Source organism: Nicotiana sylvestris, chromosome 3 (assembly GCF_000393655.2).
Source record: "Nicotiana sylvestris chromosome 3, ASM39365v2, whole genome shotgun sequence".
NCBI classification, from domain to species: domain Eukaryota; kingdom Viridiplantae; phylum Streptophyta; class Magnoliopsida; order Solanales; family Solanaceae; genus Nicotiana; species Nicotiana sylvestris.
Window position 1 is genome coordinate 164037585 of NC_091059.1, and position 26953 is coordinate 164064537.

General features: G+C 37.8%; 1 protein-coding gene and 2 long non-coding RNA genes across 7 annotated transcripts; 2 read left to right on the forward strand and 1 right to left on the reverse strand.

Moving 5' to 3' along the window:
* The first annotated feature begins 2999 nt into the window (after positions 1 to 2999).
* LOC104219854 (uncharacterized) lies at positions 3000 to 6417 on the forward strand. Its single transcript, XR_709384.2, has 2 exons — positions 3000 to 4817; positions 5828 to 6417. It is a non-coding gene; the product is annotated as an uncharacterized lncRNA (long non-coding RNA).
* An 8642-nt stretch (positions 6418 to 15059) lies between these two features.
* LOC104219850 (uncharacterized) lies at positions 15060 to 26355 on the forward strand. 3 transcript variants are annotated; one of them, XR_011406233.1, is made up of 4 exons: positions 15060 to 15395; positions 16200 to 16316; positions 16407 to 16476; positions 17890 to 18105. It is a non-coding gene; the product is annotated as an uncharacterized lncRNA (long non-coding RNA). The 3 variants fall into 3 exon arrangements; XR_709383.2 differs by lacking the exons at positions 16407 to 16476; positions 17890 to 18105 and adding an exon at positions 26204 to 26355; XR_011406232.1 differs by lacking the exon at positions 16407 to 16476.
* On the reverse strand, positions 18531 to 22402 carry LOC104219851 (protein REVEILLE 7-like). 3 transcript variants are annotated; one of them, XM_009770602.2, is made up of 7 exons: positions 22173 to 22402; positions 21493 to 21558; positions 20613 to 20726; positions 20393 to 20504; positions 20205 to 20266; positions 19664 to 20089; positions 18531 to 19583 (listed from the first exon to the last, which is right to left on the reverse strand). In XM_009770602.2, exons 3-7 carry the CDS (start codon positions 20688 to 20690, stop codon positions 18909 to 18911), a joined length of 1353 nt encoding a protein of 450 aa, XP_009768904.1. In that variant the 5' UTR covers positions 20691 to 20726; positions 21493 to 21558; positions 22173 to 22402; the 3' UTR covers positions 18531 to 18908. The 3 variants fall into 3 exon arrangements, with proteins under 3 accessions (XP_009768904.1, XP_070027236.1, XP_009768903.1); XM_070171135.1 differs by having other exon boundaries at positions 21493 to 21599; XM_009770601.2 differs by lacking the exon at positions 21493 to 21558.
* Positions 26356 to 26953: the final 598 nt, after the last annotated feature.

The following is a 26953-nucleotide window of genomic DNA, read 5'->3' on the forward strand; positions in this document are numbered from 1 at the left end:
CGATAGTCGCCATCTTACGCAGCGAAAAATCACCTTCCATGATGTCGGCGACCCGAGCAACCCCGTCACTAGTATCCACAGACCTCCTTTTGTGAGGCATCAAATCTTCGTCGCCAGGTGCCGAATCCTCGACGTCTTCATCTATGAGACGATATAATGAAGAGGCCGAAGAGGGAGTCGACCGAGACACACCAAGAGGAGAAGAGAGGCACGAGCAGCGGCAGCAACGGTCGAAGGAGGGATCAGGGCACGAGCCAAAAATGACACCAGCAAGGAAGTAGCGGAAGTAGAGTCCTTTGCGTTCTTCCTTTTTTTGAACGTGGGGGAGGGAGCTTTCGATCTCTTCGAAGACCTCCTGGCTGAAGTTAGAGAAAATGCATAAGAGAGAGAAATCAGTCAAAGAGAACCCAAAAAAGGGAAATAGCCAAGAAGCCGATAATAAAGATAAATTACTAGTCGGTGGAGGATGGGGGACAAACCTTTTGACGAAGACCAGCCACTCGCGTATCCCCACAATGTGAAGAAGAAGAAGCCAACCCATTCAATCAAAAATATCATCGACCAAAGGAAAAGGTGAGGGTGTAGATGCACAAAAACGGGCAGAAGGTTAGAATCATGGACAAACACGGTAAGAAATCAGATGGTCATAAATGAAGAAGTCATGGACTTACTAGTATGATTCCATGCCTCAGAAAAACTGTCGGCATCAGCCACCACGTCCTCATCTTTCACAATGAAGTAGTTAAGCCACAATTGACAGTTAGCCTTGTCGTCCATTTTCACCACCAAACATTTACCTCATCGGTGGCGAAGATTCAACATCGCCCCCTATAAAAACTGGGGGCGAACAAGTGTATCACATCGCGAAGCGTGAGCTCGACCCTGGCCAGCTCCACGAACTTGGTAAGCATTCTCAGGAGTTTGAAAACATACGGCGCGAGCTAAGTCGGGCAAATGCCATAATAGCGACAAAACCCCTATGCCAACGGAAGGATAGGAAGAGTATAGCCGATATGGAAGGGGTATGCATAGAAAGAGCAATATCCAGGACGGTGAAACTTTACCTCATCCCACCTAGCAGAGATCAACTCGACATGGTTAGGAATGCTGTATTTAGCCCTAAGCTTTGTCAAATCATCTTATTTCATTGCCAATTTATAGGTTCCAGGGTCAGCTTCGGGCAATTTCGAGAAGTCAGACCTATATCGGGATTATGAGGAATTATCTCCTCTACCGTTGGGAAGCCTTCATCCTCGGCGGTGGTGGTAGAGAAGTTCTCCACATGAGGAGGAAAATAAAAAGGAAAAACTATTGATAAAGGGACCGCATCGCTCCCCTCACTAGATTCAGAAGGTACATTAGACATATTTCCACAAAAAAGAAAGAGGCACCGAATAAAGAAAGATTGGAAACAGCGAGAATCGCTAGAATAGAAAAGAAGGTTGCACAGCAATGGGAGAAAGAGGAGGATATAGGGTTTCGATACGAGAATTCTGTAAACTTTGAAGTCACACCCTTATACCTCTATTTATAAAGATTCAAGCATCGAAATCGGAAAGTCGGCCCATCATTATCTGGCACCAAAATCGAAGTGGCAGGTCTAATCAGGAGTCGCACGCAAAACGAAGCAACGCATCGGGATGTGTGTCATGATGACGCATGATATCATGGCATCATCCTGAGTCATGGATAGTATAATGCCAAAGATTTGCGGCCTGTGAAGGGCCACGTCGGTCACTTTGCCTCAATCAGCTCGCCAAATCATTTTGATCGCAATGAACATAATCTGCTCATCAAGCCCGCCCGAGGCCGGTCTCAATAAGCGGAGGAACTAACTGTATGGGTCAAAATCTACCTTTAGGATATTCAGGTCAAAATAACACTATGAGAACTCAAATCATCATTTAATATAATCCTAGAAGCCACCTTAGACGTGGTCAAGGAGTCTAAGAAAGACGATGTCAAGACACCAATGAGGATCAAGGTCGAGGAGTTGAGGAGATCCGCGATCAAGATACCGATGAGGATCAACGTCAAGGAGTCGAGGAGAGCCGCGGTTAGTGTTATCCATGAGGGTTATGGTCGGGAACGGGCGATAGAACTGTAACGGCTAGTTTTCATAATAGAATCGGGGAGGGAATATTCTTGTGAATATTCCTTATATTTGTACTATTAGGATTTTTTGGAAAGAGAATCCCATATAAATAGAAAAAAGAGAGAGAAGAGAGGCGCGTGAAACTCATTCTTGTAAGAATAATACTTAGAAAAAGATTTTATTCTTCATTCAATACAAGACTTTACTTTTCATCAAGATTCTTGGCAGATCCAAGATCCGAGGAATTTTCAACTGTTTGAGAATCTATTGTTCAATCATTGTCAAGTGGAAGATTCTTTTGTTCCATCTCTTACTTGTCAAATTATTCCTCTAAATTACATGAATACCATTATGTTGTCATTTATTGAATATCATACATATTGCTATAGTTTTTGGTAGTAAAAGGATATTTATTATATAGCATCATTATTGTCTTCATAAAATGCCTTTCAACCACCCTTTCTAATATCAAGATATGAAGAAATTATTTTTAACTAAGATTAATCTATGTTCAACTGAAATTAATTATTTGAGCTAAGATTTATGTTTTTGGGTCAAACATGTTGTTTTCTTAAAAAATTGATCATATTAATATTATAGTAAAAATTATATTTGATTTATTATAAATAAAAGTGTATGTTCCTAAAATTGAGAAATATTAATCCTATATACCTAATTTATAAAGGAAGAAATTACCACATAAAAATAAAAATATCAGTCAATATATAAATAGTGAAAAGGTTTAAAAGAAATAAAAAGGTCATTCAATATTTTTATATAAATATATGTACACAAAATTCAACTACTAATACAAAAAAAATAAAAAATAAAACCCCAAAGAAAGAGAACCTAGAACCGTTATTTTTCTATAGATTAGATTAGATTAGATTAGATTAGATTAGAAGAGCCAATGTTTCGACGTGTTTGCTTAATGGAATTAAATTCGTACCCGAGGGCATTTTGGTCTTTTGACAATCTAATGAAAACTCCGCTGTCCTCTTGGATGGTTCTCGATCGGTCTCTCTGTGATTATGTGTATACACACCAGAAGCAACGATTCTCTTCCTCATGGATGCTGTTGCTGCGTAAGCGATTCTGCCGCTTCAATCTCTATACTGTGTATCCTCTTATTTAATTTCTCTATGTGTTTTATCATAATCTCTTTACTTTGGTTTCAAATTTGTCTTGGGTTACTGCTGTACCCTCTTATGTTTCTCCATTTAGGTTTTGTCCATCCTTTTTTGTTTCAAGGTAAAGTGAGAGTTAAGTAACCCAAGTAGCTTTTTGCTTTAAGTGTAAGTGGCATAATAGTAGTGGCCGAAGAACAAAATTCACCTTTTAAACAATTGCAAATATTGTACACGCATATTATCTTTTTGCGTTCTGCTATAAGAAATGGTATGAGCATATGAAATGATCGGTTGTATTTTTATCTAATTTTACTTCATATGCATATTACTTTCAAATCGTCAAGAGTATGACAAGGACTTTAGGACATTCATTGACTTCATTCGGAAAATCTTTTAGGAGGACTTGAAGATTGGGCTTATCGATTTGGATACAGTAAGTTTATAGTTACTTTTAGTATTTACGACTTATTTATGAGTAATTATTTTCAAAAGCATTATAGTGTTCTCCTTTTAAAATTTAAAGGCATATCTTCGCATTATCATGCTCCTATTCAAAATATTTTTTTTTAAAGAAACTGGAATATTGATCATAACTGGGTGTTTACTTTTGCCTGTTCTCTTTGCTTTTCCAAATTGCAAATTGTCATGCTTTCTTTGGATTGATTTTGTTCCTTTCAGATACTGTTAATGACGGAAGATCTGAATATGAACAATAAACATGTCCGTTATCATATATATATATATATATATATATATATATATATATATATATATATATATATATATATTGTCATTTCAAAACTTACCAAGTTCTTTTGTTATCGCTTCCTTTCAAGTCCATAAAAGCAGCTTTGTTACTGCACTTGAATGCTTATTATTTTGTAAAAGTATCCAGCTGAAGTACAAACTCCCTAATACTTCTGAGTTGAAGAGGAAATTATCATTAAGTCCTAAGGTAGTGACCTTTCCTATACTAGAAGTTTGAGGAGCAAACGAGTATTTCATAGCTTCTATGGAAATCTTGGTTTGTCTTACAAGTTGTGATCAAAGAATCTCAAGATGATTCACCTTGAATTTTGGTCTTTTTGGATGAAACGTAATTCATTAGTTAATTCTTCATTGGAAATTATTCCCCTTATCCAACTTCAAATAATTCTGAAATGTTATTGGTTCTGTTGTTGATGATGCTCTTCAAGTAGAGTTTACTTTGGGTCATCTCTGACCTACTGGTTCCTTCTACAATCAACTGTTGGTGATGCTCTTCAACTAGAGTTTACCAACACTTTGAGTCATCTCTTGCACTCTGGTGATGGTTATGCTTTGCTCAATGCCATTCTTCGACCAAAATGATAACTTTATCATGATTCTCAGTTGTATGAAAATGTAAAATCTCCTCCTTCTAGAAGAAGAAGTTGTGCTCTACAGGGTAGTAGTTCTGGACAATCTACTTCTACGAACGTTTTTGGAGTACTTTCATGTGATACCTCATTAGTGGAGCAACTAAGGAGAGGGGGTTATAAAAGAATGAAAGGAATGTTCGATCTGGCTCTTGTTCTCCCCAGGTTTATAGCACGCTAGGCTAGCTAAGAAAGGTACTATATCTTTTTTTCTAAAGGTAACGATTTTTTGTTCTCCTTTCTGCTAATCTTTGACTTTCAATTCTGGAAATTGAGGTGCATGACCTTGCAATATTTTCATTTTGCCATTTGTTGATGATCTATATTGCTCGAAGCCTCGAACTTGGGTGCGAGTATGCAATCCGGGTGCGGATCGAGACGTCGGATTTTTCATCTTACAAATTTTAGGATTCGGGGTATGGATCCGAGCGCGGATACGGATGCTGAGATATTGCCAATAAATGTATACTACGAGTATATATTTCAATCAGTGAAGTTATTGAACTAAAACTAATAAACTTTATTCTTCATAACACCAATATTTTATTTATAAGATATTTCGCGTAATAGAATAGGATTCTTACACTTTATATAATTATATATGTATGACATAAACCCAAAATCAAATACCATTCGATACATCCTTCTCAGTCATTGATTGTAGTTAAAGTACCCGAGGTAAGCTGACCAAATCCGATATGGATCCCACGCCCATGTCGCGTCGGCATAGGTGCGGCAGGAATTTTAAAGAGTCCGCCCAACCTAGCTGATGGTTACACCTCGAGTAGCAGTGAACTTTTGTAAATTAGTCTAACCAACAATTACCTATGCACATTAGTAATAACATAAAGTTATTTATTGTTATAGAATCTTTAGATCTACTGAATGTTATATTAGTTTAAATGCTTAAATGACAATCATTTAGCAATTGCAACTGTGAGAATGCAATATTTTCTACGACTTGCATTCCTGTCAGGTTTATAGTATTTTTTTCAACTCTTCTGTTGAAGTATTAAATTATATGCTACAACAACATTGTTCCATAATATTAGGATCACCAATGTTTATATTAGAAGGAAATGAGACAACATTCCATAAGTATTACTAAAAGGCTAAAACAGAAAAATAATTAACATTGTGGGTTGCAGTTTTAAAGTATTATGTTATACAATACTATCAGTTAGTAATGATTCCATTGTTTGCAGGATTCAAGTGAGTGGCTTCTTAATGGAGTGAGAGCCAAAAAGGACTACAAGATCTTTGACTGAGAGATTAAATGTGAGTGCATGTCAATGTCACACTTACCAGTACATGTTTGTTTGGCATCTGAACTCCTATATCTTGCAATGTACTGTGAGTTTGGGTAGAGGAAGAAAACCTGAATGGCTACCAACCGATTATCAGACTTTCATGCAGGGCGTGCTAATTTAATTTGAAACAGGGAAGTCTTGAACCGGAAAGAATCAAAATTGATAAGTATGTCCCCAAATTCCAAATACAGGAGGCAATTCATTAGAAGAGTGTTGAGCACCAAATACCATTTGTAGTTGTTTTGTCAAATTAACTCAGGTGGACATCGGTTCTATTTTTGGTCCGATGGAGAGGATACAATGCAAAGACAATCCAGCTAACAAATGTATGATTCTATTAGAAGACCACCTATTAGGGAATGGCCTATAGTGCGCCTTCATAGCGGTATTGCTTTAGTAAGCATTATTTGGATTCATAACAGGTTTATCTTGCTACCGTACTATAACAAATTTGTTCAAAGACAGATAAAAGAATGCGTCAGCTACATACTAGGTGCTGGCACGAGCTATCCCCACCTAGTATACTATAAAAATTAGTTTGTCATAACTTTCCTAATATGTGAGCTTTCCTACGAAACTTTACTTGTTTGTGTGAATTAGGCCAAATTTTATAAACTAAAACACTCCTAAACTTAAAAGAAAATTAAATATAAATGGAGTTTAACGAAAAGCTCTCCTAATGTGTAAGAGTTTGAATGAAACCATTTCCTAGTATAGAAGTAATTAAGTGACTATTTTGAAATATTAGAAAAATAATTATATGACTATTTTGTGCCGTATGAACTCTAATTTATAAGGTTAAAAAGACAAGGGCCTTCGTGTAGAGATGAAAGTGGCTTAATTAGAGAGTTAAACACTGAGAAGAGTTTACAAGTATAATACAGACCAACACGAGTTGAAAGAAAAAAAATCTCTACACATCTTCTGGCTACGAACTCAGTTGTGCACAGTTTCGTGTCCAACTGAAAAATTATGGTAGGAAGCCAAAAGAATGTTGAAAATGTTAAAAAGTATTTGACAATGTTGGATGTAAAAACTTGAGTCTGAAACCAAAATGTGGTTCTTTTAGACAAGTAGCACCTTAATAGGTGTAAAAAAAAAAGATGACATTTTTATATATAGCGCCTAACATACTGGGCGCTATATATTAACGTTAACTGTGCCGTTAATGTATAGCGCCCAGTATTTGGGCGCTATACATAGAAAGCTGACACTAACAGGTATAGCGCCCAAATACTGGACGCTATACATAAAGTTTTATGTATAGCGTCCAGTATTTGGGCGCTATACATCTTTTTCCTGGCCCCACCAATAATTCCTGACTTCAATAATTCAAAAGCGTATAGTGCCCACTTTTTGGGCGTTATATATAAAAAAAAAATCTGGCTAGCCATTTCCTATATAAAGAGGTTGGGATTGTATAGAAATTCATTCAAAAGGTGTATAGCGTAGAAATTTTCCAGCTAGCCATTTCCATACTCTTGTTGAAACGTTTATTGTTGTTAAATTCTCCAGCATTTTTTCATTATGTTTGAAGAGCGTAGAATAAAAGTTTCATTATATTGGGGGGTGAGGTTGTGATGGAGAATAACTCAGTGGGCTACAGTTTACCTGCTCAGTGTCATGTTAAATTGCCACTTACAATGGAGTACGATAAATTGATATCTCGGTGTTATGCAAAAAAATGAGTGTGAGAAAACGTTCAGTGATACTTAAAGTAACCTGAAGATATCCGTATTCCGTCACTCCGCAAGGGGTTGCTTTTTACTCGGAGTTTAACATCAACAATGATGAAACTTTGAGTGATTTTCTGAGGACTCCGGATGAATGCCGAGAATTTCTTGTAATCACAATGTTGGAGATGTACGTGAAGGTCGAAGACGTTCCAAAAAACGAGGTTGTGCGTAGTAGAGATAACCCCCAGTCATCGGGTGGTTATTCTGGAGCATTTTTTGCCGGACAGGTTCCAGATGAAAGAGTTTTCCTTGATTTAAAATTATCACCGCCGGCGAATGAGCATCGAGAAAATAATTTATACCCTGCTTTCCATAATTCACAAGACGAGTGGTAAACTTCAATTTTCATTTGTGTTAATTATGTATATTTTTGGTGTATTGAATTTGTATTAATGCTCATATATTTAATAGGGGGTACCGGCCGGATATGAATTTTACAAGTGGCCCATCCGATAGTTATCACCTAATTGAAAACGTCCATCATGGAATTTCATCACGTTATGACTTGTAAGTGAAGTGATATAGCCATATGGAAAGCATTTATTAATTCAGTAGCTTATATTTTTGTTGGTTGTGCAGTGAAAACGAGCAAGTTGAACCACCCGTACTCACTCAATTGCTCGAAAACGACATATTCCATCGGGATTTGACAGATGCACAGAGTGAGGAACAGAACAGTGATTATGATAACAATGCCGATGAATCCGGAGACGAGACACCCTTTCCTCGTGAGGATGGTGATGTGCAGGATGAGGAGGAAGGACCTGATTTGAAGAGAGACCCCCTAGACGAAGAGTGTACGAGTCCGAAGTGTCGTTTCATTCAAGGGAGATTCCTTACATTGATAACTTGCCAACCGTCCGGATGTGGAAGATCTCACAAGGGATTTTGATGAAATCCGGACAACAATGTGGGATGAGTCTAGACCGCAGTGCTTGCAAAGGGGATGCTTTTTCCTGATAAAGCGCGCGTAAGCAGGGCTTGTAAAATGCACAACGTAAAAGAGTGTCGTGAGATGCAGGTATGGGAGTCAAGTCCGATGGTATACAAGGTTGTTTGTCGCAGGTGGTTTTGGCCATGTAATTAGATGTTGCGTGCGACCAAGAAGAAGACAGGTATGTGGAAAGTGGGTAAATCTATTCCCACCCACACATGCAAAATGGACACATTCAACGGGAATCACTTCAACTTGGATATTGACTTGATTTCTCTTGTACTTATTCCGCACCTCGAAGCGACCATAAGGTATAAAATCAAAGAGTGCATTACATCAGTCCACTAGGAACATAGCCATACCATTACGAAAAAGAAAGGCATTTCTCGGGCGCAAACGAGCTTTTGAAATTGTCTATAGTAATTGGGATAAGTCATTTGCATCTCTGCCAAAATATAGCGCTATTAAATAGTACGTTATGTATTTAGCGCGGTTGAACACTACGTTATGTGTATGTTGTCTTGTCGAACTGAAAAAGCTGACCAGCTGACATAAAGTTGTCCTGTCGACATCATGATATTTAACACGGAAAATATAGCGCCATTACATAGTACGTTATGTATTTACCGTGGTTAAACACTACATTATGTGGGTGTTGTCTCACCTATAAATAACGGGCTCATTGTAGTTATTTTATGTGCTCAAAATTTACTAAAAGCAAATATTTCATTAAAAGTAAGGTTTTTTTACTAAAAGTAAATATTTCACAAATGGCTCAACCTCTTCGTCCACCAAAGTGCAAGTGTGGAAAACCATGTTTGATGCAAAATTGTTGGGACGGTGGTGAAGTTGGACGCCGCTACTGGCATTGTATGAACCAGTTTTACAAGGTTCCCGGCGAACCTATTTGTGATTTTGAAGAATGAGTTGATGAACCATGTTATCAGGAATGCTATAGAGAACAACTGCAGTATCTTCATAATGTGTGTTTAAGACAACGGGAACATGAAAAAGAAAGCAATAGAATTATTGCAGACTTGAGGGCGAACTGAAGGAGGTGGGAGAGAAAAATGGAAAACACAATGGAATTGTGAAGCATAAAAGGAACATAAAAAAAATATAAACGGGAACTTGCGGAGGTGAAGGCGAAACTGAAAGAGGTAGAAGAAGAAAAAGAACAACTGGAAGAACGATTTAAGTGGTTGGAGCGGAGAATAAATGGCAACCGGGCCTAAACATTGGCATGTATGTGTTTAGTGTATTTTTCATATTTCATGTATTTTTATTATGTTGGCCTGATATATTTGTGTTTGTGCTTGTGTTTGTGCTTGTAGTAATGTTTTCCTTGTGTGTTGTACTAAATTTTATTTTAATTGAAGTGAAAGTTAAGTTTAAGTGCTTATGTTGTTCTATGAAACTATCAAACGAATGGGGAACTAAAAAAAGTAATGGGCATATTCGATTAAATATTGTTGTTAATGTATACAAAAATATTATTTACACCAAATAAAAAAAGGAAGGCCGAATCAATGTGTCCCGCATCCGGTGTGTCTCAATGCAGCCGCTGGCCTAAGGCGCATCCCCTCCTGCCCGGGTGCGCTATCAGGATCATCTTCATCAAGTCATCTCCTTATAGCCGGATGCGGCGCAGGATGACATGTATCGGTGGTGCTGTCAGGTCCAGTAGAAGGCTACATAATAATATGAAACTTAGTATAGAAAACTACATAACAATTCACAACAATTTATATTGTCTTATCATTATCGTGTCTGGATCCTGAATGTAGTCATCTGTCGCAGCATCGCATGAAGCCTTAAAAAGGAAATTAATAAAATTAAAGAAAATAAATAAGTTACAGTTAAAACAAATTCAAATTCAATACTAATAAACTCATACTTGCGCATGTGATGTTGGAGCCATAACTCAGTCGGCGCCCACTATAAAATTCTCGGGTCGATCCTCATCAGTGGTAGACGGGTCTGGGAAGTATCTACCCCAATCCACTCCTTGAATATCCGAGTCCGTGATCAATAATTGACCCGATGGGTCACCTGCGATGGCACTGGAGTGCGATAAATCCCAAGGCTGTAAGACGGCATGTCCGTCTCATGCATGCCACCTGCCATATCAGCAGCAACATCATCAGCAGGAGCCTCAACGCCCCCTTGCTGGAGACCACCTCCTCTCCGCCCACGACCACGTCGTTCGGCACCACCAGCTTGTCGGGCACGTCCATCTCGTGGGATACCATGACCTCGATGGTACTGCGTTGGGTCCATATAATCAGCTTCGTATGCCAAACGCTGATCCGATCGGGCTCGCTGCAGTGTCTGGGCAGCCACATCCATGAATCGACGACTATACTCCTGCATGGCCACAGGATCGTGGACATGACTCTGCATCTGCGGCCCCATATGATAGATGGTATGCAATCCAATCGCCTGCACAAAGTAAAAAATATAAACTACATATTTAGCACTAAATTACAGGTATATAATTAATAATAACATAAAACATACCAGGGTCTCATGTCTCCTGGCGTATGGGATGTACCGACCGTGTTCCTGATGAACTGGGTTCCCGATAAAAAGTCGGAAAACAGTGCGGTACCATGCCATATAACGTTGAATAAGAAAGTGTTGCGGAGGTGGGGTCAATTCCCCTCGCATGTCCCAAGTACCCAACTGCTCATCAAGCCATGCCATAAATGTGTCGTCTGCCCTGGACCGATCATCCCTCTCATAATGTAAAGCAAGCCATGCAGGCGAACTCGCTGCGGCAGGCCAAACTGACGAAATATCCGGTCAGAGGCATGATGCTCGACAATATCGAGGCATATGAGCGGGACAGAAGCCCTCCAAATATGTCGGCCGAACGTGCAATACGCTGGCAGGGTACCTATCACCTCATCGTTGTACGGTGTCCAGATGAACTATCAAATAAGAACACAAACTGTTAGTATGCGCAACACTAAGTTAATCTATAACAGGTAAGTTTAGTTAGATATTCACCTGTGCGTCCTCCAGCAGATCCAACACATCCCTGTATAGGGGGAGATTATGATGTGCATCATACTCTCGTGCAAGAGTACGACGCATAACCCACCTACAGGCTAGAGGGAGATGCGGAATTTCTACATTAGCCGGTAGTTGTGATAGAGGTGGCTGAAACTGCAGAAATCGCTCCCAGACCCAAACCTAATATACAAAGTTGACGTAAAGTATAAGATTAACTATAACTAGGTAGAATTGTAACTAATGGACATATTATTTGAATATGTTGTCACCTGTAGAAGCGGCAGAAATCCACCAACGTCTCTCTGTGTGCCGATGCAAGCCCGGCACATCTGCCTGTACAAATATGAGATGATAGCACCACCCCAGCTGTAGATGGTTGTATCCTCGAACTGGCCAATATGATGCAGAAAACGGAGGCTCACTAGGTTCCCCGAAGTGTTCGGGAACAAGACCCCCCCCTCCACGTAGAAGGAGCAACAACAGCCTCGTATATCGTTGTACATCCACCTCCGCTGACTCGTCGGTGATAGTATAGTGGATCTTCTCTAGGTGGTCTCTAATGGGGACCAACTGCATACGACTGGACCCAAACGCTACAGTCTCGTCCTCCGGCATGAAACCCGTGAGCATGTGCAGCATATTCCAATAAGACTGTCGCGAATAATATCTCATGGTCGTAAGCAGTAAAACTAGCAAGCCATCAGCGGACAGGCCATATAAAATCTCAGTGTCCTGGAGTGTGATGGTAGCCTCGCCGGTGGGCAGATGGAAAGTGTGCATTTTCGGTCGCCACCGCTCAATCAAAGTCTTGATCAAAGCCCAGTCGAGCTGTATCCGACCAATCATAATAATCCTATATAATCTCATTTCCTCCAGGTAATGCACCACGCGGGGATGTAGAACTCTATGACTCAAAAAGTCCCATAATAGATCCATTCTCCTGGCCCGGAAAGTCTGCGTAAGCAACTGTCCGTCTCATATATATTCGGATCTATGCTGGGGCTGTAGGGCTAATAGATCCAACGTCCGAGGGCCGGGATGTATAGTCGTGTCCATGTCGTCAACTGTAAATTAAAACAACATTAATTGTATTTTATTCTGTATATTAAATATTAATTTTTTGAGATACACAATTTTTAGCGTTATACAAAAATTATACCTAGGGGTTCCAGGCTCGATATTTGAGTCCCAGTAGCACCAAACTATCATTAATAATTATTGTTTGTTTTATAATTTAAATTCATATTTTTTAATAACTTAATTGTACAAATTATATATATATATATATATATATATATATATATATATATATATATATATATATATATATATTCGGGCTCGATATTTTGAGGCCCAGTGGCACCAAACTATCATTAATAATTATGTGTTTGTTTTATAATTTAAATTCATATTTTTTAATAACTTAATTGTACAAATTATATATATATATATATATACCTATGGGTTTCCGGGATCGATATTTTGAGGCCCAGTGGCATCAAATTAACATTAGTAATTATGTGTGTTGATACAATTTTTAACTTAATTTTATAAAGTTTGCATTTTTAACTACCAGTATAAGATACTTAAACAAAAGGAATTCTAAGCTAAAATACTACACATTACTATGCTACAAGGCTCTAAATTTTACTGCGCTAAAAGGGTCTACATTTTACTACGCTAAAAAAGTCTAGATTTTACTACGCTAAAAAATAATCTAAACTAAACATAAACAACAAATAAATTTAATTGCAAATAAAACACAAAACGGCATGAAAACACATATATATAAATCAGGATATTAACAAACAAATTTATTTGACAAATTTATATTTTTTTATAGAACACTAATATTAAATCCGGATAAATTTAACATATTAGTTTGAAAAAAAATAACACAAACCGAAATAGAACACATACATAATCAAATAATATGCATTATTATAAAAGTTTCACCGAAATACCTCGATTTAGAATTTTCAGAAAACAAATAGATTGAAATTTTGACTCCGGAAGTGTGAATCAACAATAATACGAAACTCTACTCGAATGTGGGACCTACGTTCTTCAACTTTTATGTGACGGAGGACCCAAAAAAAAAATTAAAATAGTGGGGCAGCGGGTATGGGAGTGGGGGACCAAGAAGAAAAAAGTATAAAATATTGAAGAAGAAGAAGCAGAATCGTCGTCTCGAAGAAGATGGCTCGTTTTTTAAAAAAGGGGTATAACGCCGGGTATTTGAGCGCTATACCTGTTACTGTCAGCTTTTTATATATAGCGCCAAGTATTTGAGCGCTATATATAAAAATGTCATCTTTTTTTTCCACATATTAAAGCGTTACTTGTTCAAAAGAACCACATTTTGGTTCAAGACTCTAAAAACTTGACCTCCTGAATCTGCAGACCCAAGACTCCTTAACAGGCATTGGTTAATAAAACTGTGCAGAACAACAGAACTTCTGACTGGTCAGGAGGATTTGTTAACACAGGAAACTGTACCGAATGCTATGAACCCACTCGGACCCTTTGTGATTCTCTCTCTTCTAATTCAACCCCTGATGACATGTCATCCCTCTCTGCTAAACATCTTTTATATGGTACAAATCCCTTAATGTTGTTCCATTTGTCGCTCTTGGTCGTATATTTTGACTCAACAGTCTCGGAACTCCTGTTCCCATCGTCAACTTCACTAGCTGAGCCAACGCTTAAACCAGATGATGATCCCTCTCTTTGTGGTTCTTCATCTTCCGGTCGCCGACAAAGAGTAGTAGTCTCTGCAGCTGTTTGGCTGCACGATGAGATATACCGATATACAAGATCTTGGTACCAGGACAACCAAGGAATTGTAGTAGGGAAGGCAGCAACACCCTCGGGATTGTTTTCAAGCATATCTTGCGATAACCAACAAGCTGGTAGAATCATATTACCAGGGACCACAGGAAGAATAAACTGTGAATTTGCTTGGAATCCATGAATCACATTGCCATTGTTGGTCTCGATTTCGTTTTCTGTGGTTTGGTCGCATCTGGTACAAGAACCATCTGCCCGAACAGCTTGATACTTGCCAAAGGTGCCAAAATATCATTGCAAGAAAGATTTATCAACAAACTTTAAGAGGAACTTTCTTTTTCAGTTTTATTTTCTTTCTGTCTTTATAATATATATATATATATATAAAGGAGGAAAAAAAGAAGGTGACGTTGCACTTCTTAGAGACTAGGATTACTATTTATCTATTTTCTCTTTTTCTTCTAATTATTTTGCTTTATCTTATTTATTAAAAGCCTAAAAGTCCTTTTAGGGGGAAAACGTCTCCATATTGAAGAAGCGTCCGTTTGGGAGAATCAAGGGTCACCTTAAGAAGCATCCATTCAAGCAGTCCAACAATTTAACTTATTAATGGGGAAGAGAAAGTCTTACTATAAAATTTCTAACGGAAATCAAATCATAATACGCATTGAGTATCTCAAAAATAGCTTTATTGCTACAAAGCATTATTTTGCCCCTCCAACTCCAAATCAGTTACAACTTTTAATAGTTATAAATGTTATATAGAAATAACCACGTTGAAACTTTCTTTTCTTCACCATTGCCACTTCTTCATATATCGTTCATATCCACACCTCACAAATCTAAATTCTTAAAAAACTTTTTTGTTGTTGATATATTTGGTATTGGGTTTGGAGTCATAAATAACAACATTAAGCATTCGGAAATTCATGGGCATGGTAAAACAAAGTTGTGTGTTCACTTGGAATTTCAAATAAGGATTTGGGTGAGTTTCTTTTTATCTTTTTCTTTTCCTTATGTAGTCTCTCCTCTCAATTCATAAAAGATTTGATGAGTGTCTTGAGATGGTAAAAGTAGATATTAGGAGAAAGAAGCAGACTTCTCGAAAATTTTGTACTATTTTTTTCTTGTGGTCCTCTCAATTTATAAAAGAGCTTATGGTGTAAAGAGATGAACAAGTATATATTAGGAGAAAGAAGCGAATTTTTTGAAAGTTTCGTAATAAAAATTTGCATGAGAAGACTCTGGGATGGACGGTATAAAAAGAAACAATCAAAAGGAACAACAAACAACAACCCAGTATAATCTCACTTAGTGGGGTCTGGGGAGGGTAGTGTGTACGCAGACCTTACCCCTACCTTAGGGTAGAGAGACTGTTTCCAAATAGACCCCCGACATCCTTCCCTCCAAGAACTTCTCACCTTGCTCTTAGGGAGACTCGAACTCACAATCAGTTGGAAATGGGGTTGCTTAGCATCAGAGCAACCCCTCTTGTCTAAAAGGAACAACAAACAAAAAGATTAAAAAGTCGTTATGGAAAGAGGAATGGGAAAAACTCTTATCAACCACTCTGTCTTCCCTTTTCTCCTTTTCTCATAAAACTCTTTTTCTAATATTGTCATCTTTTATGGACCTGCCTTAAAATTTATACAGTTTCGGAAGTTTTAAATTTTATTTGAAAATAAATGAATGCATGATCTTTTGTTCTAATTAATCATTCTTCAGTCATCAGTCACCTTTTATCGATAGTCATCTTCTGTTCTTATTAATTTTTCTTCTGTTGGCCTAGGCAAGCCTGGTGGACATTGCGTCAAGAAAGTTGTGCTCTATGCACGAAGACTCGAGGCGTGTTTGTTTATGCACATGCCAGTTAGGAAACATATAGAATATGATTGTTTAGTTAAAGGTACCACTATTAACCTTTTTTTAATTATTTTCATGTTAAAGGTAAACTGATTAATATGGTCTTACAAATGCTTATATCTTCATAATACAGTTATCTTTTATCATATGGGGTTTTTGCAATGGATAAAAAATTCATATCAATTCTATGAATAATTGTCAAGGTAAATTGTTTATACTATATGTAACACTTTTGTTACGTTGTTTTTCGTTGCACATTAACAGTATATTTATCTTTTCTTACATATTCAACTAAAACATGTATTAAGTTTCCAAAGATGTGACATATACAAAAATCTCACAAATACGGATTGAGTATTTAAAAAGTGAGCAAGTTGAATGGAGAACCCAACTATATTAAAGAGTTTTACCATATCATTCATGTAAAGAATGCTTGCTGATATATTTGTATATGTAAAATAATATGTTATTGCATTTACAGATTTTGAATCATATTGTTTAAAATTAATGGTTTTAAATATACCATGAATTTTTACATGTCATCGTTAACACAGAATGAAAAAGGTGCAAATTTATTTGTTTTGTACTTTTTTGCCCCTCATATTTCTTTGTTTTGGAAATTCTTAAATAAGAATATAAAATTATAACAGTAATTATTACGGTCAAAGAATAGACAAGATAAAATCATTAAAGAGTAATGTCTAATTCCTTTAATCATAAAAATTATATAACTATTAAAAACATATTTTAATTTTTATTAATGACCGCGTGTAGCGCGGGTAGATTAACTAGTGTAAATATAAGATCTGCGTACTCAATATCCTTCCCATATCCCACTTGTCGAATATCACCGGATTTGTTGTTGTGCAAATTATGAACTTTCTTTTTCAGCTTTATTTTCTTTTTTCCTAACTCTGTTTTTGCAAATTAGTGAGTTTGATCTGATGAAAACTTAGGGTCCACCAAACTATATAGAGAATCGGGTTCTCTATCAGTTTCCACAGAACACACACAATAAATAAATGACACAACAGAGTTTTACGTGGAAAACTCCTAATTCACGGGATTAAAAACCACGACCTACACTCGTAGGATTTCAACTTCAATAACCGAGCAACTTTAGATTACAACCTATTGTAACCTAGGAATTAAACTCTTAATCTCTCACTCACTTGTAATAACTTTATTTCAAGCCTCTTTGTAATAACTCTATTGCAAAGCTCACAACTCGACTAACTCTAGTCAAGACACAAACACAAGGTTTATAGTTTTACAGATGATTTCCTACACAATGCTTCTAGCTAAGCTAAGTAGGAATAAGTAATTCACTCTAACAAAGGTGCAACACAACTAAGGACGTATAATAAGACAATGCTGGAAACTGGTCCTTCGTTATGTTGTTCTTTGTTCTTGAAGCATGGAAGTCACTTGCAAGATGGCAACACACTTGAGAGGAAACTTGATTAATTCTCGGATGTGCAAGTTTGTGTTTTTCTTTTGCTTCATGTTAATAATACCCAAGTGATGTCACTTGGATAATGCAAGCAGATATCCGGTACAAGACATTCCCCATAAAGTGATTGTTGTGTTGTTTGCATTGTTGCATATGTGTGCAGAGGAACAATTGCAGCGACTTTACAGCTGTGGGGAGTTGACTGGTACAGTCAGCAAGGGACTCTTTGACTCTGATTGTTGGAACTTATGCCCGACTTAAGATTTGTTGTTCTTGAACACTTTGAAGATGTGTAATATCTGATTCTTATTATTAAATTTGTTAGATCATCAAAACATAACAGGGCACATAACCTATCATGATCAAACAACTATTACAATTCGCCTCAGTTCTCAATAGTGGTTATCACCTTACTCTTTGGCCTTTCCAATGTGTTCCCTAATCCTTATATAGTACACAATCACTCAAAGAACGCAAGAGAATAGAATACAGGCCATGCTTCATCCTCCCAAGAGGTGAATATAACAATACTTTAAAGCTTAGTGACTTGGATAACTTAAGCTCACTAAACATAAGGAATGTATTTATAAATATACATTTAGCCGTTTGATTAGAATAGAAAATACTTGGCGCATGTCCAGAAATTTACATGTACTTTTGGTTGACAAGAGTACATGAAAGGTTTTCCATACTGGAATAACAGCAAATTCTAGGCTGATCCAACTCAGCTGCCTAGGAAACATTTTTCAAGTATAGAGAAGAACGATACCCGCATCGAAAACAAGAAGCCTGGTGCACAAGAAAAACAAAACGAAGCTAGCTGCATTTAGATAGCATAAAAGTGACTTAATTAGAGAGTTAAACAATGTGAAGAGTTACGAGTATAATACAGAAAAACTGCTACACGAGTTGAAAGGAAAAAAAAAAATCTTAGCTGCACATATTTTGTTTTCCCACTCAGTTGTGCACAGTTTCGTGTCCAACTGAAAAATTAGGGTGGGAAGCCAAAAGTAACATGTTAAAAGTATTTGACAATGTTGGATGTAAAGACTTAGACCTCCTGAATCTGCAGACCTACGGTTCCTTAACAGGCATTGGTTAATAAAACAGAAATACTGTGCAGAACAACAGAACTTCTGGCTGGTCAGGAGGATTTGTTAACACCGGAAACTGTACCGAATGCTATGAACACACTCGGACCCTTTGTGATTCTCTCTCTTCTAATTCAACCCCTGATGACATGCCATCCCTCTCTGCTAAACATCTTTTATATGGTACAAATCCCTTAATGTTGTTCCATTTGTCGCTCTTGGTTGTATATTTTGACTCAACAGTCTCGGAACTCCTGTTCCCATCGTCAACTTCACTAGCTGAGCCAACGCTTAAACCAGATGATGATCCCTCTCTTTGTGGTTCTTCATCTTCCGGTCGCCGACAAAGAGTAGTAGTCTCTGCAGCTGTTTGGCTGCACAATGAGATATACCGATATACAAGATCTTGGTACCAAGACAACCAAGGAATTGTAGTAGGGAAGGCAGCAACACCCTCGGGATTGTTTTCAAGCATATCTTGCGACAACCAACAAGCTGATGGAATCATATTGCCAGGGACCACAGGAAGAATAAACTGTGAATTTGCTTGGAAGCCATGAATCACATTGCCATTGTTGGTCTCGATTTCGTTTTCTGTGGTTTTAGATGGCAATGAGTTGCAGCTACCTGCTGGAGATTGCAAAGCAAGTTTGGTGGCATCTGGTACAAGAACCATCTGCCCAAACAGCTTGATACTTGCCAAAGGTGCCTCAACAGCTAGCTTTTCGCCAGGAAATGAAGTTTCCCTAGGAACGAAATCACATTCCTGCAAAGGCATATTGTACACATAACGGGTAAGTATACATTGCAAGACAGATTTATCAACAAACTTAAGAGGAATTATACCATGCCAGAATTGAAAATTGAGCTGGAACTAGCAGCCACTGGTTTTGATGCAACAGGAATTTCCTTTACTATATTGGACTTTGACGTCATACTTTCATCACCATTCTGTCCAGAAATTATATTTGCAGCGTGTGCATCCGTAGTACAAGAGTATGGCGAAAAGCGAGAGCTTTGCTGCTCAGCGACTAGATATTCAGAAACATCTGATCCAATTTCTGACAATACTGAATCTGGAGAACAACTATCTCTTCCAGATGCATTTGGAGGAGAGGACCTTTCAGGCTGACCTGAAACTGACTTGTTAGTTACAGGGGAATCGGCCATCTTACGAGGGTATGGATGGAGAGGTTTCTTCTTTGGTCGAGGAGGAGGTATATCAATTGCATTTAGGGATTCATCACCATCAGTACCTGAATCCCGGGCAACCTAAAATGGAGATTAAAACTTCAATGACCGTAGCTGTTGATTACCCGCGCAGAGACAGGATCGTGAATCAATGAGCAAACTTCGTAATAATTCATCGAAATCTAGGGGCACCAACCTTGGCAAAAAATTTCTGTGCATGACTACGAATCTGAATTGCAGTCTTGGTGCCAACATGTTCTGCAAGATTAAAGAGAAATGTTAGAAACTAAAATCTAGATTGAACCACATAAACAGGAAAAAGGAGAAGACTCGGAAGAAGAATAGACCTTTTACCAGCAATGAACAACCTTATACCATACTCACCTTCTATTTGGCGCCAAGCACGGCCATACAGCTTTAAGGCTTCAACAAATCTCTGGTGTTCTTCCTCTGTCCATTTCTCTCTCTGTTTGGTAATGGTATAAGGCTTCCTAACCTGTTGCATATAGGAAAATAAGAATCAAATTAAGCGCAGATCAAGCCTATGCCAAATGATATGAAGGGGAAAAAAAACTTGGAATACATTCATAGGAGGGATAACGACCTTTAGAGTAATTTCATTGGCAAGACATGTTAAGGCCTTTCCCTGAGTAGCCACAGTTTCCAACTTTGAGCTAATCATAGATGAGCCGCCACGCCGAGCCCCCTCATCTTGATTCTATGGTATTTCAAAGAGAGCATACTTCATAAGAATTGAATCTTCCGAGTAATTTCAACTAAAAAGAAATAAAATGCCACAAAGGAAACCCTTCCACACCCACCCAAACTGCGCTCCACCCTTTTTTGCAGCAGACAAACTTCTAGATCAAGTTAATATAATAGAATATGATTCCAACTAGCATCCACTGTGCTATAGCCAGGGGTGGATGGAGAGTAGCAGAGCGGGGTTCATCTGAACCCGGTACTGTCGACGTGAAGCTTAAATTTATGCATAAAAGTTACAAAATTTTGCCACAAATGATAGTTATGGACCCATAAGTTTATAAATACAATGGGTTCAATGCTAAGAACCTTTAATGTTGAACCGACAGAGTTTACATTCTGGATCCGCCTCTAGTTATGGTGCTAACAATCTACATTTTCACCCCATTTCTATTAGCCATACGGATTTGCACAACTATGGATCTAACTTATTTTCCTACATATAATTGTATTCTTTTAACACCAGCCAAAGAGATCAAAGATTAACTACTACTACCATGCCTCAATCCCAAACTAGCTAGGTTATAAAGCATCATATGTAGAATCTTGTCATGGTTATCCACTAGTACCCAAAGATAAAAGAACGCATATTGGCAGCAATTTACAACCCATCATCAAACAATTTAATATAGCCTTTATCAACATTAACTCAACTACATGTCCAAAGTCAATATAGAGCCATTTACAGCCAGAACAAAACCCAAGAACAGAAATCCGCATACCAGAATCTAGGGGGACATCTCGCCGAGCCTGTGGTGGACGTCAGTTGGTTTGTCGATGATTAAGACCTTTCAAAGGCATTTTTCCATTAGCTGGAGTAGGAAGGGAGCTGACGTCGATAAGTTACATTAAATATGTGATTAGTGATAGTATTGTCCCCTCTTCAGCTCAAAAAAAAAGTGTTGTCCCCTCTTTCTGTCTAAAGAAAGTTTAATTCATAGTGCAACATTTAGATTGCCTAGCCTCCCTATAAATTAAGCAGTTTTCTAGGATCATTGTCTAATCTACAACTTCCCCTGGCTAGGGAAGTGACTTTTTGGCATGCTAATGGGATCATACTATAATAAACAACTTTCCATTGTCATCTAACTTAAGCTTACAGTTCTAGAAACATAATAAGCGCCACTTAAAGCAACAGCAAACTCAACCAAAATAAGCACCCATTTAACAGTAAAAAGCATCATTTACTCATAATAACAACTAACAAGTGTAGCTTGATGGACCGTATCAGGTGTACACTTAAATCTAACAGATAAAAAAGGAAGTTATTAAAACTTCATTTGCTTCATATATACAACAAACAAAGCCCACTTCTCAGATATAGTAAGAGAACGTCAAATTAAGAAATACCCATATTCTAAAAAATGGATCTTAAGAATAAATAGAAATAATTAACACATACCAGTGCCTCAGCAACCATAGCTTCAAGAATCTCAACAAATCAAAGTTAGATTGGTCAAAAAAGAAGAAGAAGAAGAAGAAAAGGTGGGTATTTTAGCTTCACTTCTCTTGTTACCAAAAAAAAAAAATTACTTTGAGAAGTGAAAAAAACCAAAATAAAATATACAGAGAAGGAGATCTCAGAATAGAAAAAGAAAAAATGGTGAAATATACACAGTAGGGAGGAAAAAATGAACTGAATGAAGGGAAAATATAAGAACAGAAGAACAGAGAATGACAGGGCAGAAAACTGTGGGGTGGTGGGGGTGGGGAAGGGGTATGCCATGTCGGATAGGATTTGAGATTTTTTAATAAATAAAAATAGGTGGAATCGAAAACTCGAGAAGGTTGTAGGGTTGGAAGAAGGATCTTGTGGCTGAGAATGGAAGCTTAAGACATGACACGTGTCGATGTCAGGCTGTATCCCAATCTTTTTCCGAAGCTACTGCTTATTTGGGCTGGGCCCATTTATGAGACCAACCATATCTCTATCTCTTTCATGAGCAAATGACACCCAACAAAAGTCCAAATTGTGATTGCTGTATGTGGAAGATATTGAACCAACCAATCATACACCTACAATAGGAAAGAGCATACATTATTATTTTAATAATATTTAAAGATATTACTATCTTATCCATCACTTATTTTTTCGGGTAACGTTCTTTCATTGATTCCACGCGAGACATTTGTGGTTCTCATTCCTTCCCCTTTCTCGGTGGCTGTTTTTTATTTGAAGAATTTTCAAAAATTACTATTATCTAGTAGTTATTAATTTCTTATAGCCATCATATATATAATTATTTTTTATAGCTATTATTTAGTTGTTACGCAATTATATTTATTGTATTCGCATTATTGTATTCATGAATATAATAACGAAATTCGCTTAAAAATAGGGAAGTACAGCTATACGACTGTATTCGCGCTACTGTATTCATGAATACAATAGCGGAATTCGCCTAAAAATAGGAGAATCCAGCTGTTTAGTGACGGAAAGAGAATCAATTAGCGTGTATCGCTCCTAATTTGACTCAACAAAATCAATTCTACATAAATTTCGCTGCTACTCTGTTGTGTTCCATGTATTCGCGCGATTGTATTTATAAATACGGTAAGGTAATCAAGAATGGGATGTATACCATTCTATTCGATTTGACTTTATACATTATATTCAATTCACATATATTTATTACTCGCTATTATCCATTGTATTCAATTCGACTGTATTCAAACAACAAAAATCACAAAATACAGTGATATTCGGTTGTTTCAAAAAATACAGACCTTTGAAATACATTAATAGTCGAAAAATAATATATTTATACAAAAATACAATGTATTTGAGTGTATTTATATAGAGTATAATGCATTTGTATCATTGTATGTGACTAAATAGCAAAGAAGAGAAGAAAGTTCACCTAAGATGGCGTTTCCGGCCAAGCAAAATACAGTATCCATTGTATAAAACTAAAAAAAGAGATGAACAAAAACTCGGTTGTGATGACCCAAATGGTCATCTCTTATTTTAAAAGTCAAATATGTGTTTCGAGACCTTAAAAACCTTATTTTATCTTACCTCGATTTGCGTGTGCAGTCCGGACGTATATTCGAAAAGCCTTTATGTGAAAATTTGAGAAAAATGCTAATTTTACCTTTAAAATTGAATTTAAGTTGACTTCGGTCAATATTTTGGGTAAACGGATCCGGACCCGTGATTCCACGGTCTCGGAGGGTCCGTAGGAAAATATGGGACTTAGGCATATGCTCGGAATTGAATTTTGATGTCCCTAGCCCGAGAAATGAATTTTTGAAGAAAATTGTTTAACTGAAAATATAAGAGTTTTTGCAAATTTAATGATGTTTGATTTTGATGGTATCAGGCCCATATTTTGGTTCCGAAGCCCGGTACAGGTTTAATATGGTATTTAAGTTGTGCTTGTAAAATTTAGACCCTCGATTGTGAAAATAGTAACTTAAAGAGTTCTTGGGATTTTCACTGATTTTGATGCTAAATTCGTTGTTTTAGATGTTATTTGGGCGATTTGATCGCACGAACAAGTCCGTATGATGTTTTTAGGTTGGTGTGCATGTTTGGTTTGGAGCCTCGAGGGCTCGCGTGAGTTTCGAATAGGTTTCGGGATATTTTGGACTTAAGAACTTCTGCTGTATTACTGCTTCTGGTGTCCTGATATTTTGTTCTTCGCATTCCCGATGCAGCTCACGCGAACGCAAAGTACAAGTTGGGCTGGGGAGGGGTTTTTTCTACGCGAACGCGAGGCCTTGGTTGCGAACGCGAAGCACTGGGGGGTTTGCTCTTCGCGAACGCGACTGGACACACGCGAACGCGTAGTGTAATGGAGGTGGGTTGGGAATCGATCATTTCTTCTATGCGAACGCGTACAGTGGTCCGCAAACGCGAAGGCCAGGGGGATATACCCTTCGCGAACTCGTGGAAGATCTCGTGATCACATAAGCCTAAGGAAGGATGCTCTTTGCGAACGTGACAGTGCTCACGCGAACGTGATGAACACTGTCGCCCAGCAGTTAAAATAGAATCAGAACGGGAATAAGGCCATAATTTCATATTTTCAAAAACTAGAAGGCATAGAGGCGATTTTCAAGAGACAAGTTCTTCCCCAAAGTGTTGGTATATCATTCTAAACCACTTTCTTTCAATTACGCAATGCATTTCATCAATTTTCATCCAAAAATCTAGAGTTTTCATGGTAGAAATTAGGGATTTGGGTAGAGTTAGGGCTTTTTGTATAATTGGAATTAAGACCTCGATTTGGGGTCGGATTTTAAAACTAATTATATATTCGGGCTCGTGAGTGAATGGGTATTCAGGTTTTGGTTCGAACCTCGAGTTTTGACCGAGCCGTTCCGGGATCGATTTTTGGCTTTTTGGGGAAAATGATAGAAAACCTATAATTAAGCATTGGAGTTGAATTCTTTAGCATTTATTGATGTTGTTAAGTTAGTTATGATTAGATACAAGTGAATTGGAGGCGAAATCTAGAGGGAAAGCGGTATTTGAGGCGTGAGTTTGGTTGTGGAATCCGAGATAAGTGTTTGGTCTAACCTTAACTTGAGGGAATAGGTGTTGTGTTTTATTTGTTATATGTTAGTGTCGAGTACGACGTATAGGTGAGGCGACGAGTATCTATACGTTGGTGTCAAGCATGCCCGTGAGTCTTATATTAAGATTGATATGATTTTATTATGTATTATTCATGCTTAAATTGATGATTAGCACTGTGGAACAAAACTTATGATAAATTCTTGGTAATTGACCATTGTCGAGTATTGGCTCAAATTGAGGTTTATTTTGTGAAGTAACTGTTGAAACTAGATTGGTTATAGCTGATTCCCTTGCCGGGATGATATTGTTTTTATTGTTGACTCCCTTGCCGAGACGGTATTATTTCTATTGATGTTTCTATTGTTAATTCCCTTGCCGGGATGTTATCATTTCATTTGTTTAGGTGAGGAAGAGTGTAAAGCACGAAGGGTGATATCGTGCATGATATTGTGAGTGGGTGTTAATGCACGAAGGGTGATGTCGTGCTATATTATTGAAAGTAAAAGCATGAAGGGTGATGTCGTGCCATGATTATGAGAGAGTAAAAGCACGAAGGGAGATGTCGCGCTGTTTCTATTCATTTCTATGGTAAGGATGAGAGTAAAAGCACGAAGGGTGATGTCGTGCACTTACTGTGTTATTATTTCCGTTACTTCTAGCTTGATATTTGCTTGTCGCTTTACTTTATCATTGTGATAACCTGATATCCCCCCTCAGCATGTTTCCCCATTTTCCCGTCTTATTCTGTTTAATTCTTGTTATTATTTCTTCTCGTATATGATTTAATTGCACAGGTTTATACGGTTGTACTGTGCTAGCCTCGTCACTACTTCACCGAGGTTAGGCTCTACACTTACCAGTACATGGGGTCGGTTGTACTGATACTACACTCTACACTTTTTGTGCAGATCCCGGTACTGAACCCTACGGACCGTAGTTCGAGGTTGTTGCCTTCAGTCCAGACCCGAGGTAGTCCTGCAGGCATCCGCAGGCCTTGATGTCCCTTTCTATCATATTTCCATTCTGTTTTTATCTATTTCTGAGACATATGTGTATTTTTCTTGTTCATACCACTATTTGTAGTATTCTTAGACAGTTCGTGAGATTGTGACACTAGTTTTGGGTGGAGTTTTATTATGGATTCGTATTTGTATTAAGTTAAATTGTTAAATTCCGTTCTTCCGCATTTTATTCCGCTTTTTTCTTATGTTAACTTGTAAATTGTTAAAAGATAAAGTAAAAAGGTAAAATAATCAGTAACGCTGGCTTGCCTAGCAGGTTCAATATTAGGCGCCATCACGGTCCCTATAGTGGGAAATTCGGGTCATGACAAATTGGTATCAGAGCTCTAGATTGCTTAGGTATTACAATTCACGGACAAGCTTAGTAGAGTTTGAGGGATCGGTACGGAGACGTCTGTATTTATCCCCCAGAGGCTACGGAGTTAGGAACAGTTTCACTTCTGTTCATCTCTATCGTACGGTTTAATTTCTTAATGCTAATTGAACATCTACTATGTTCTTTCTTCATCCGCTGATCAGCAGCCCGAGCCCCCAGTGGTAGCTCTTACGAGGGGCAGAAGACAAGGTTGAGGTCGTGCTAGAGGCCGAAGCAGGGGCAGGGATTAGCCCAGAGCAACAGCACCAGCGGCGGGCCTC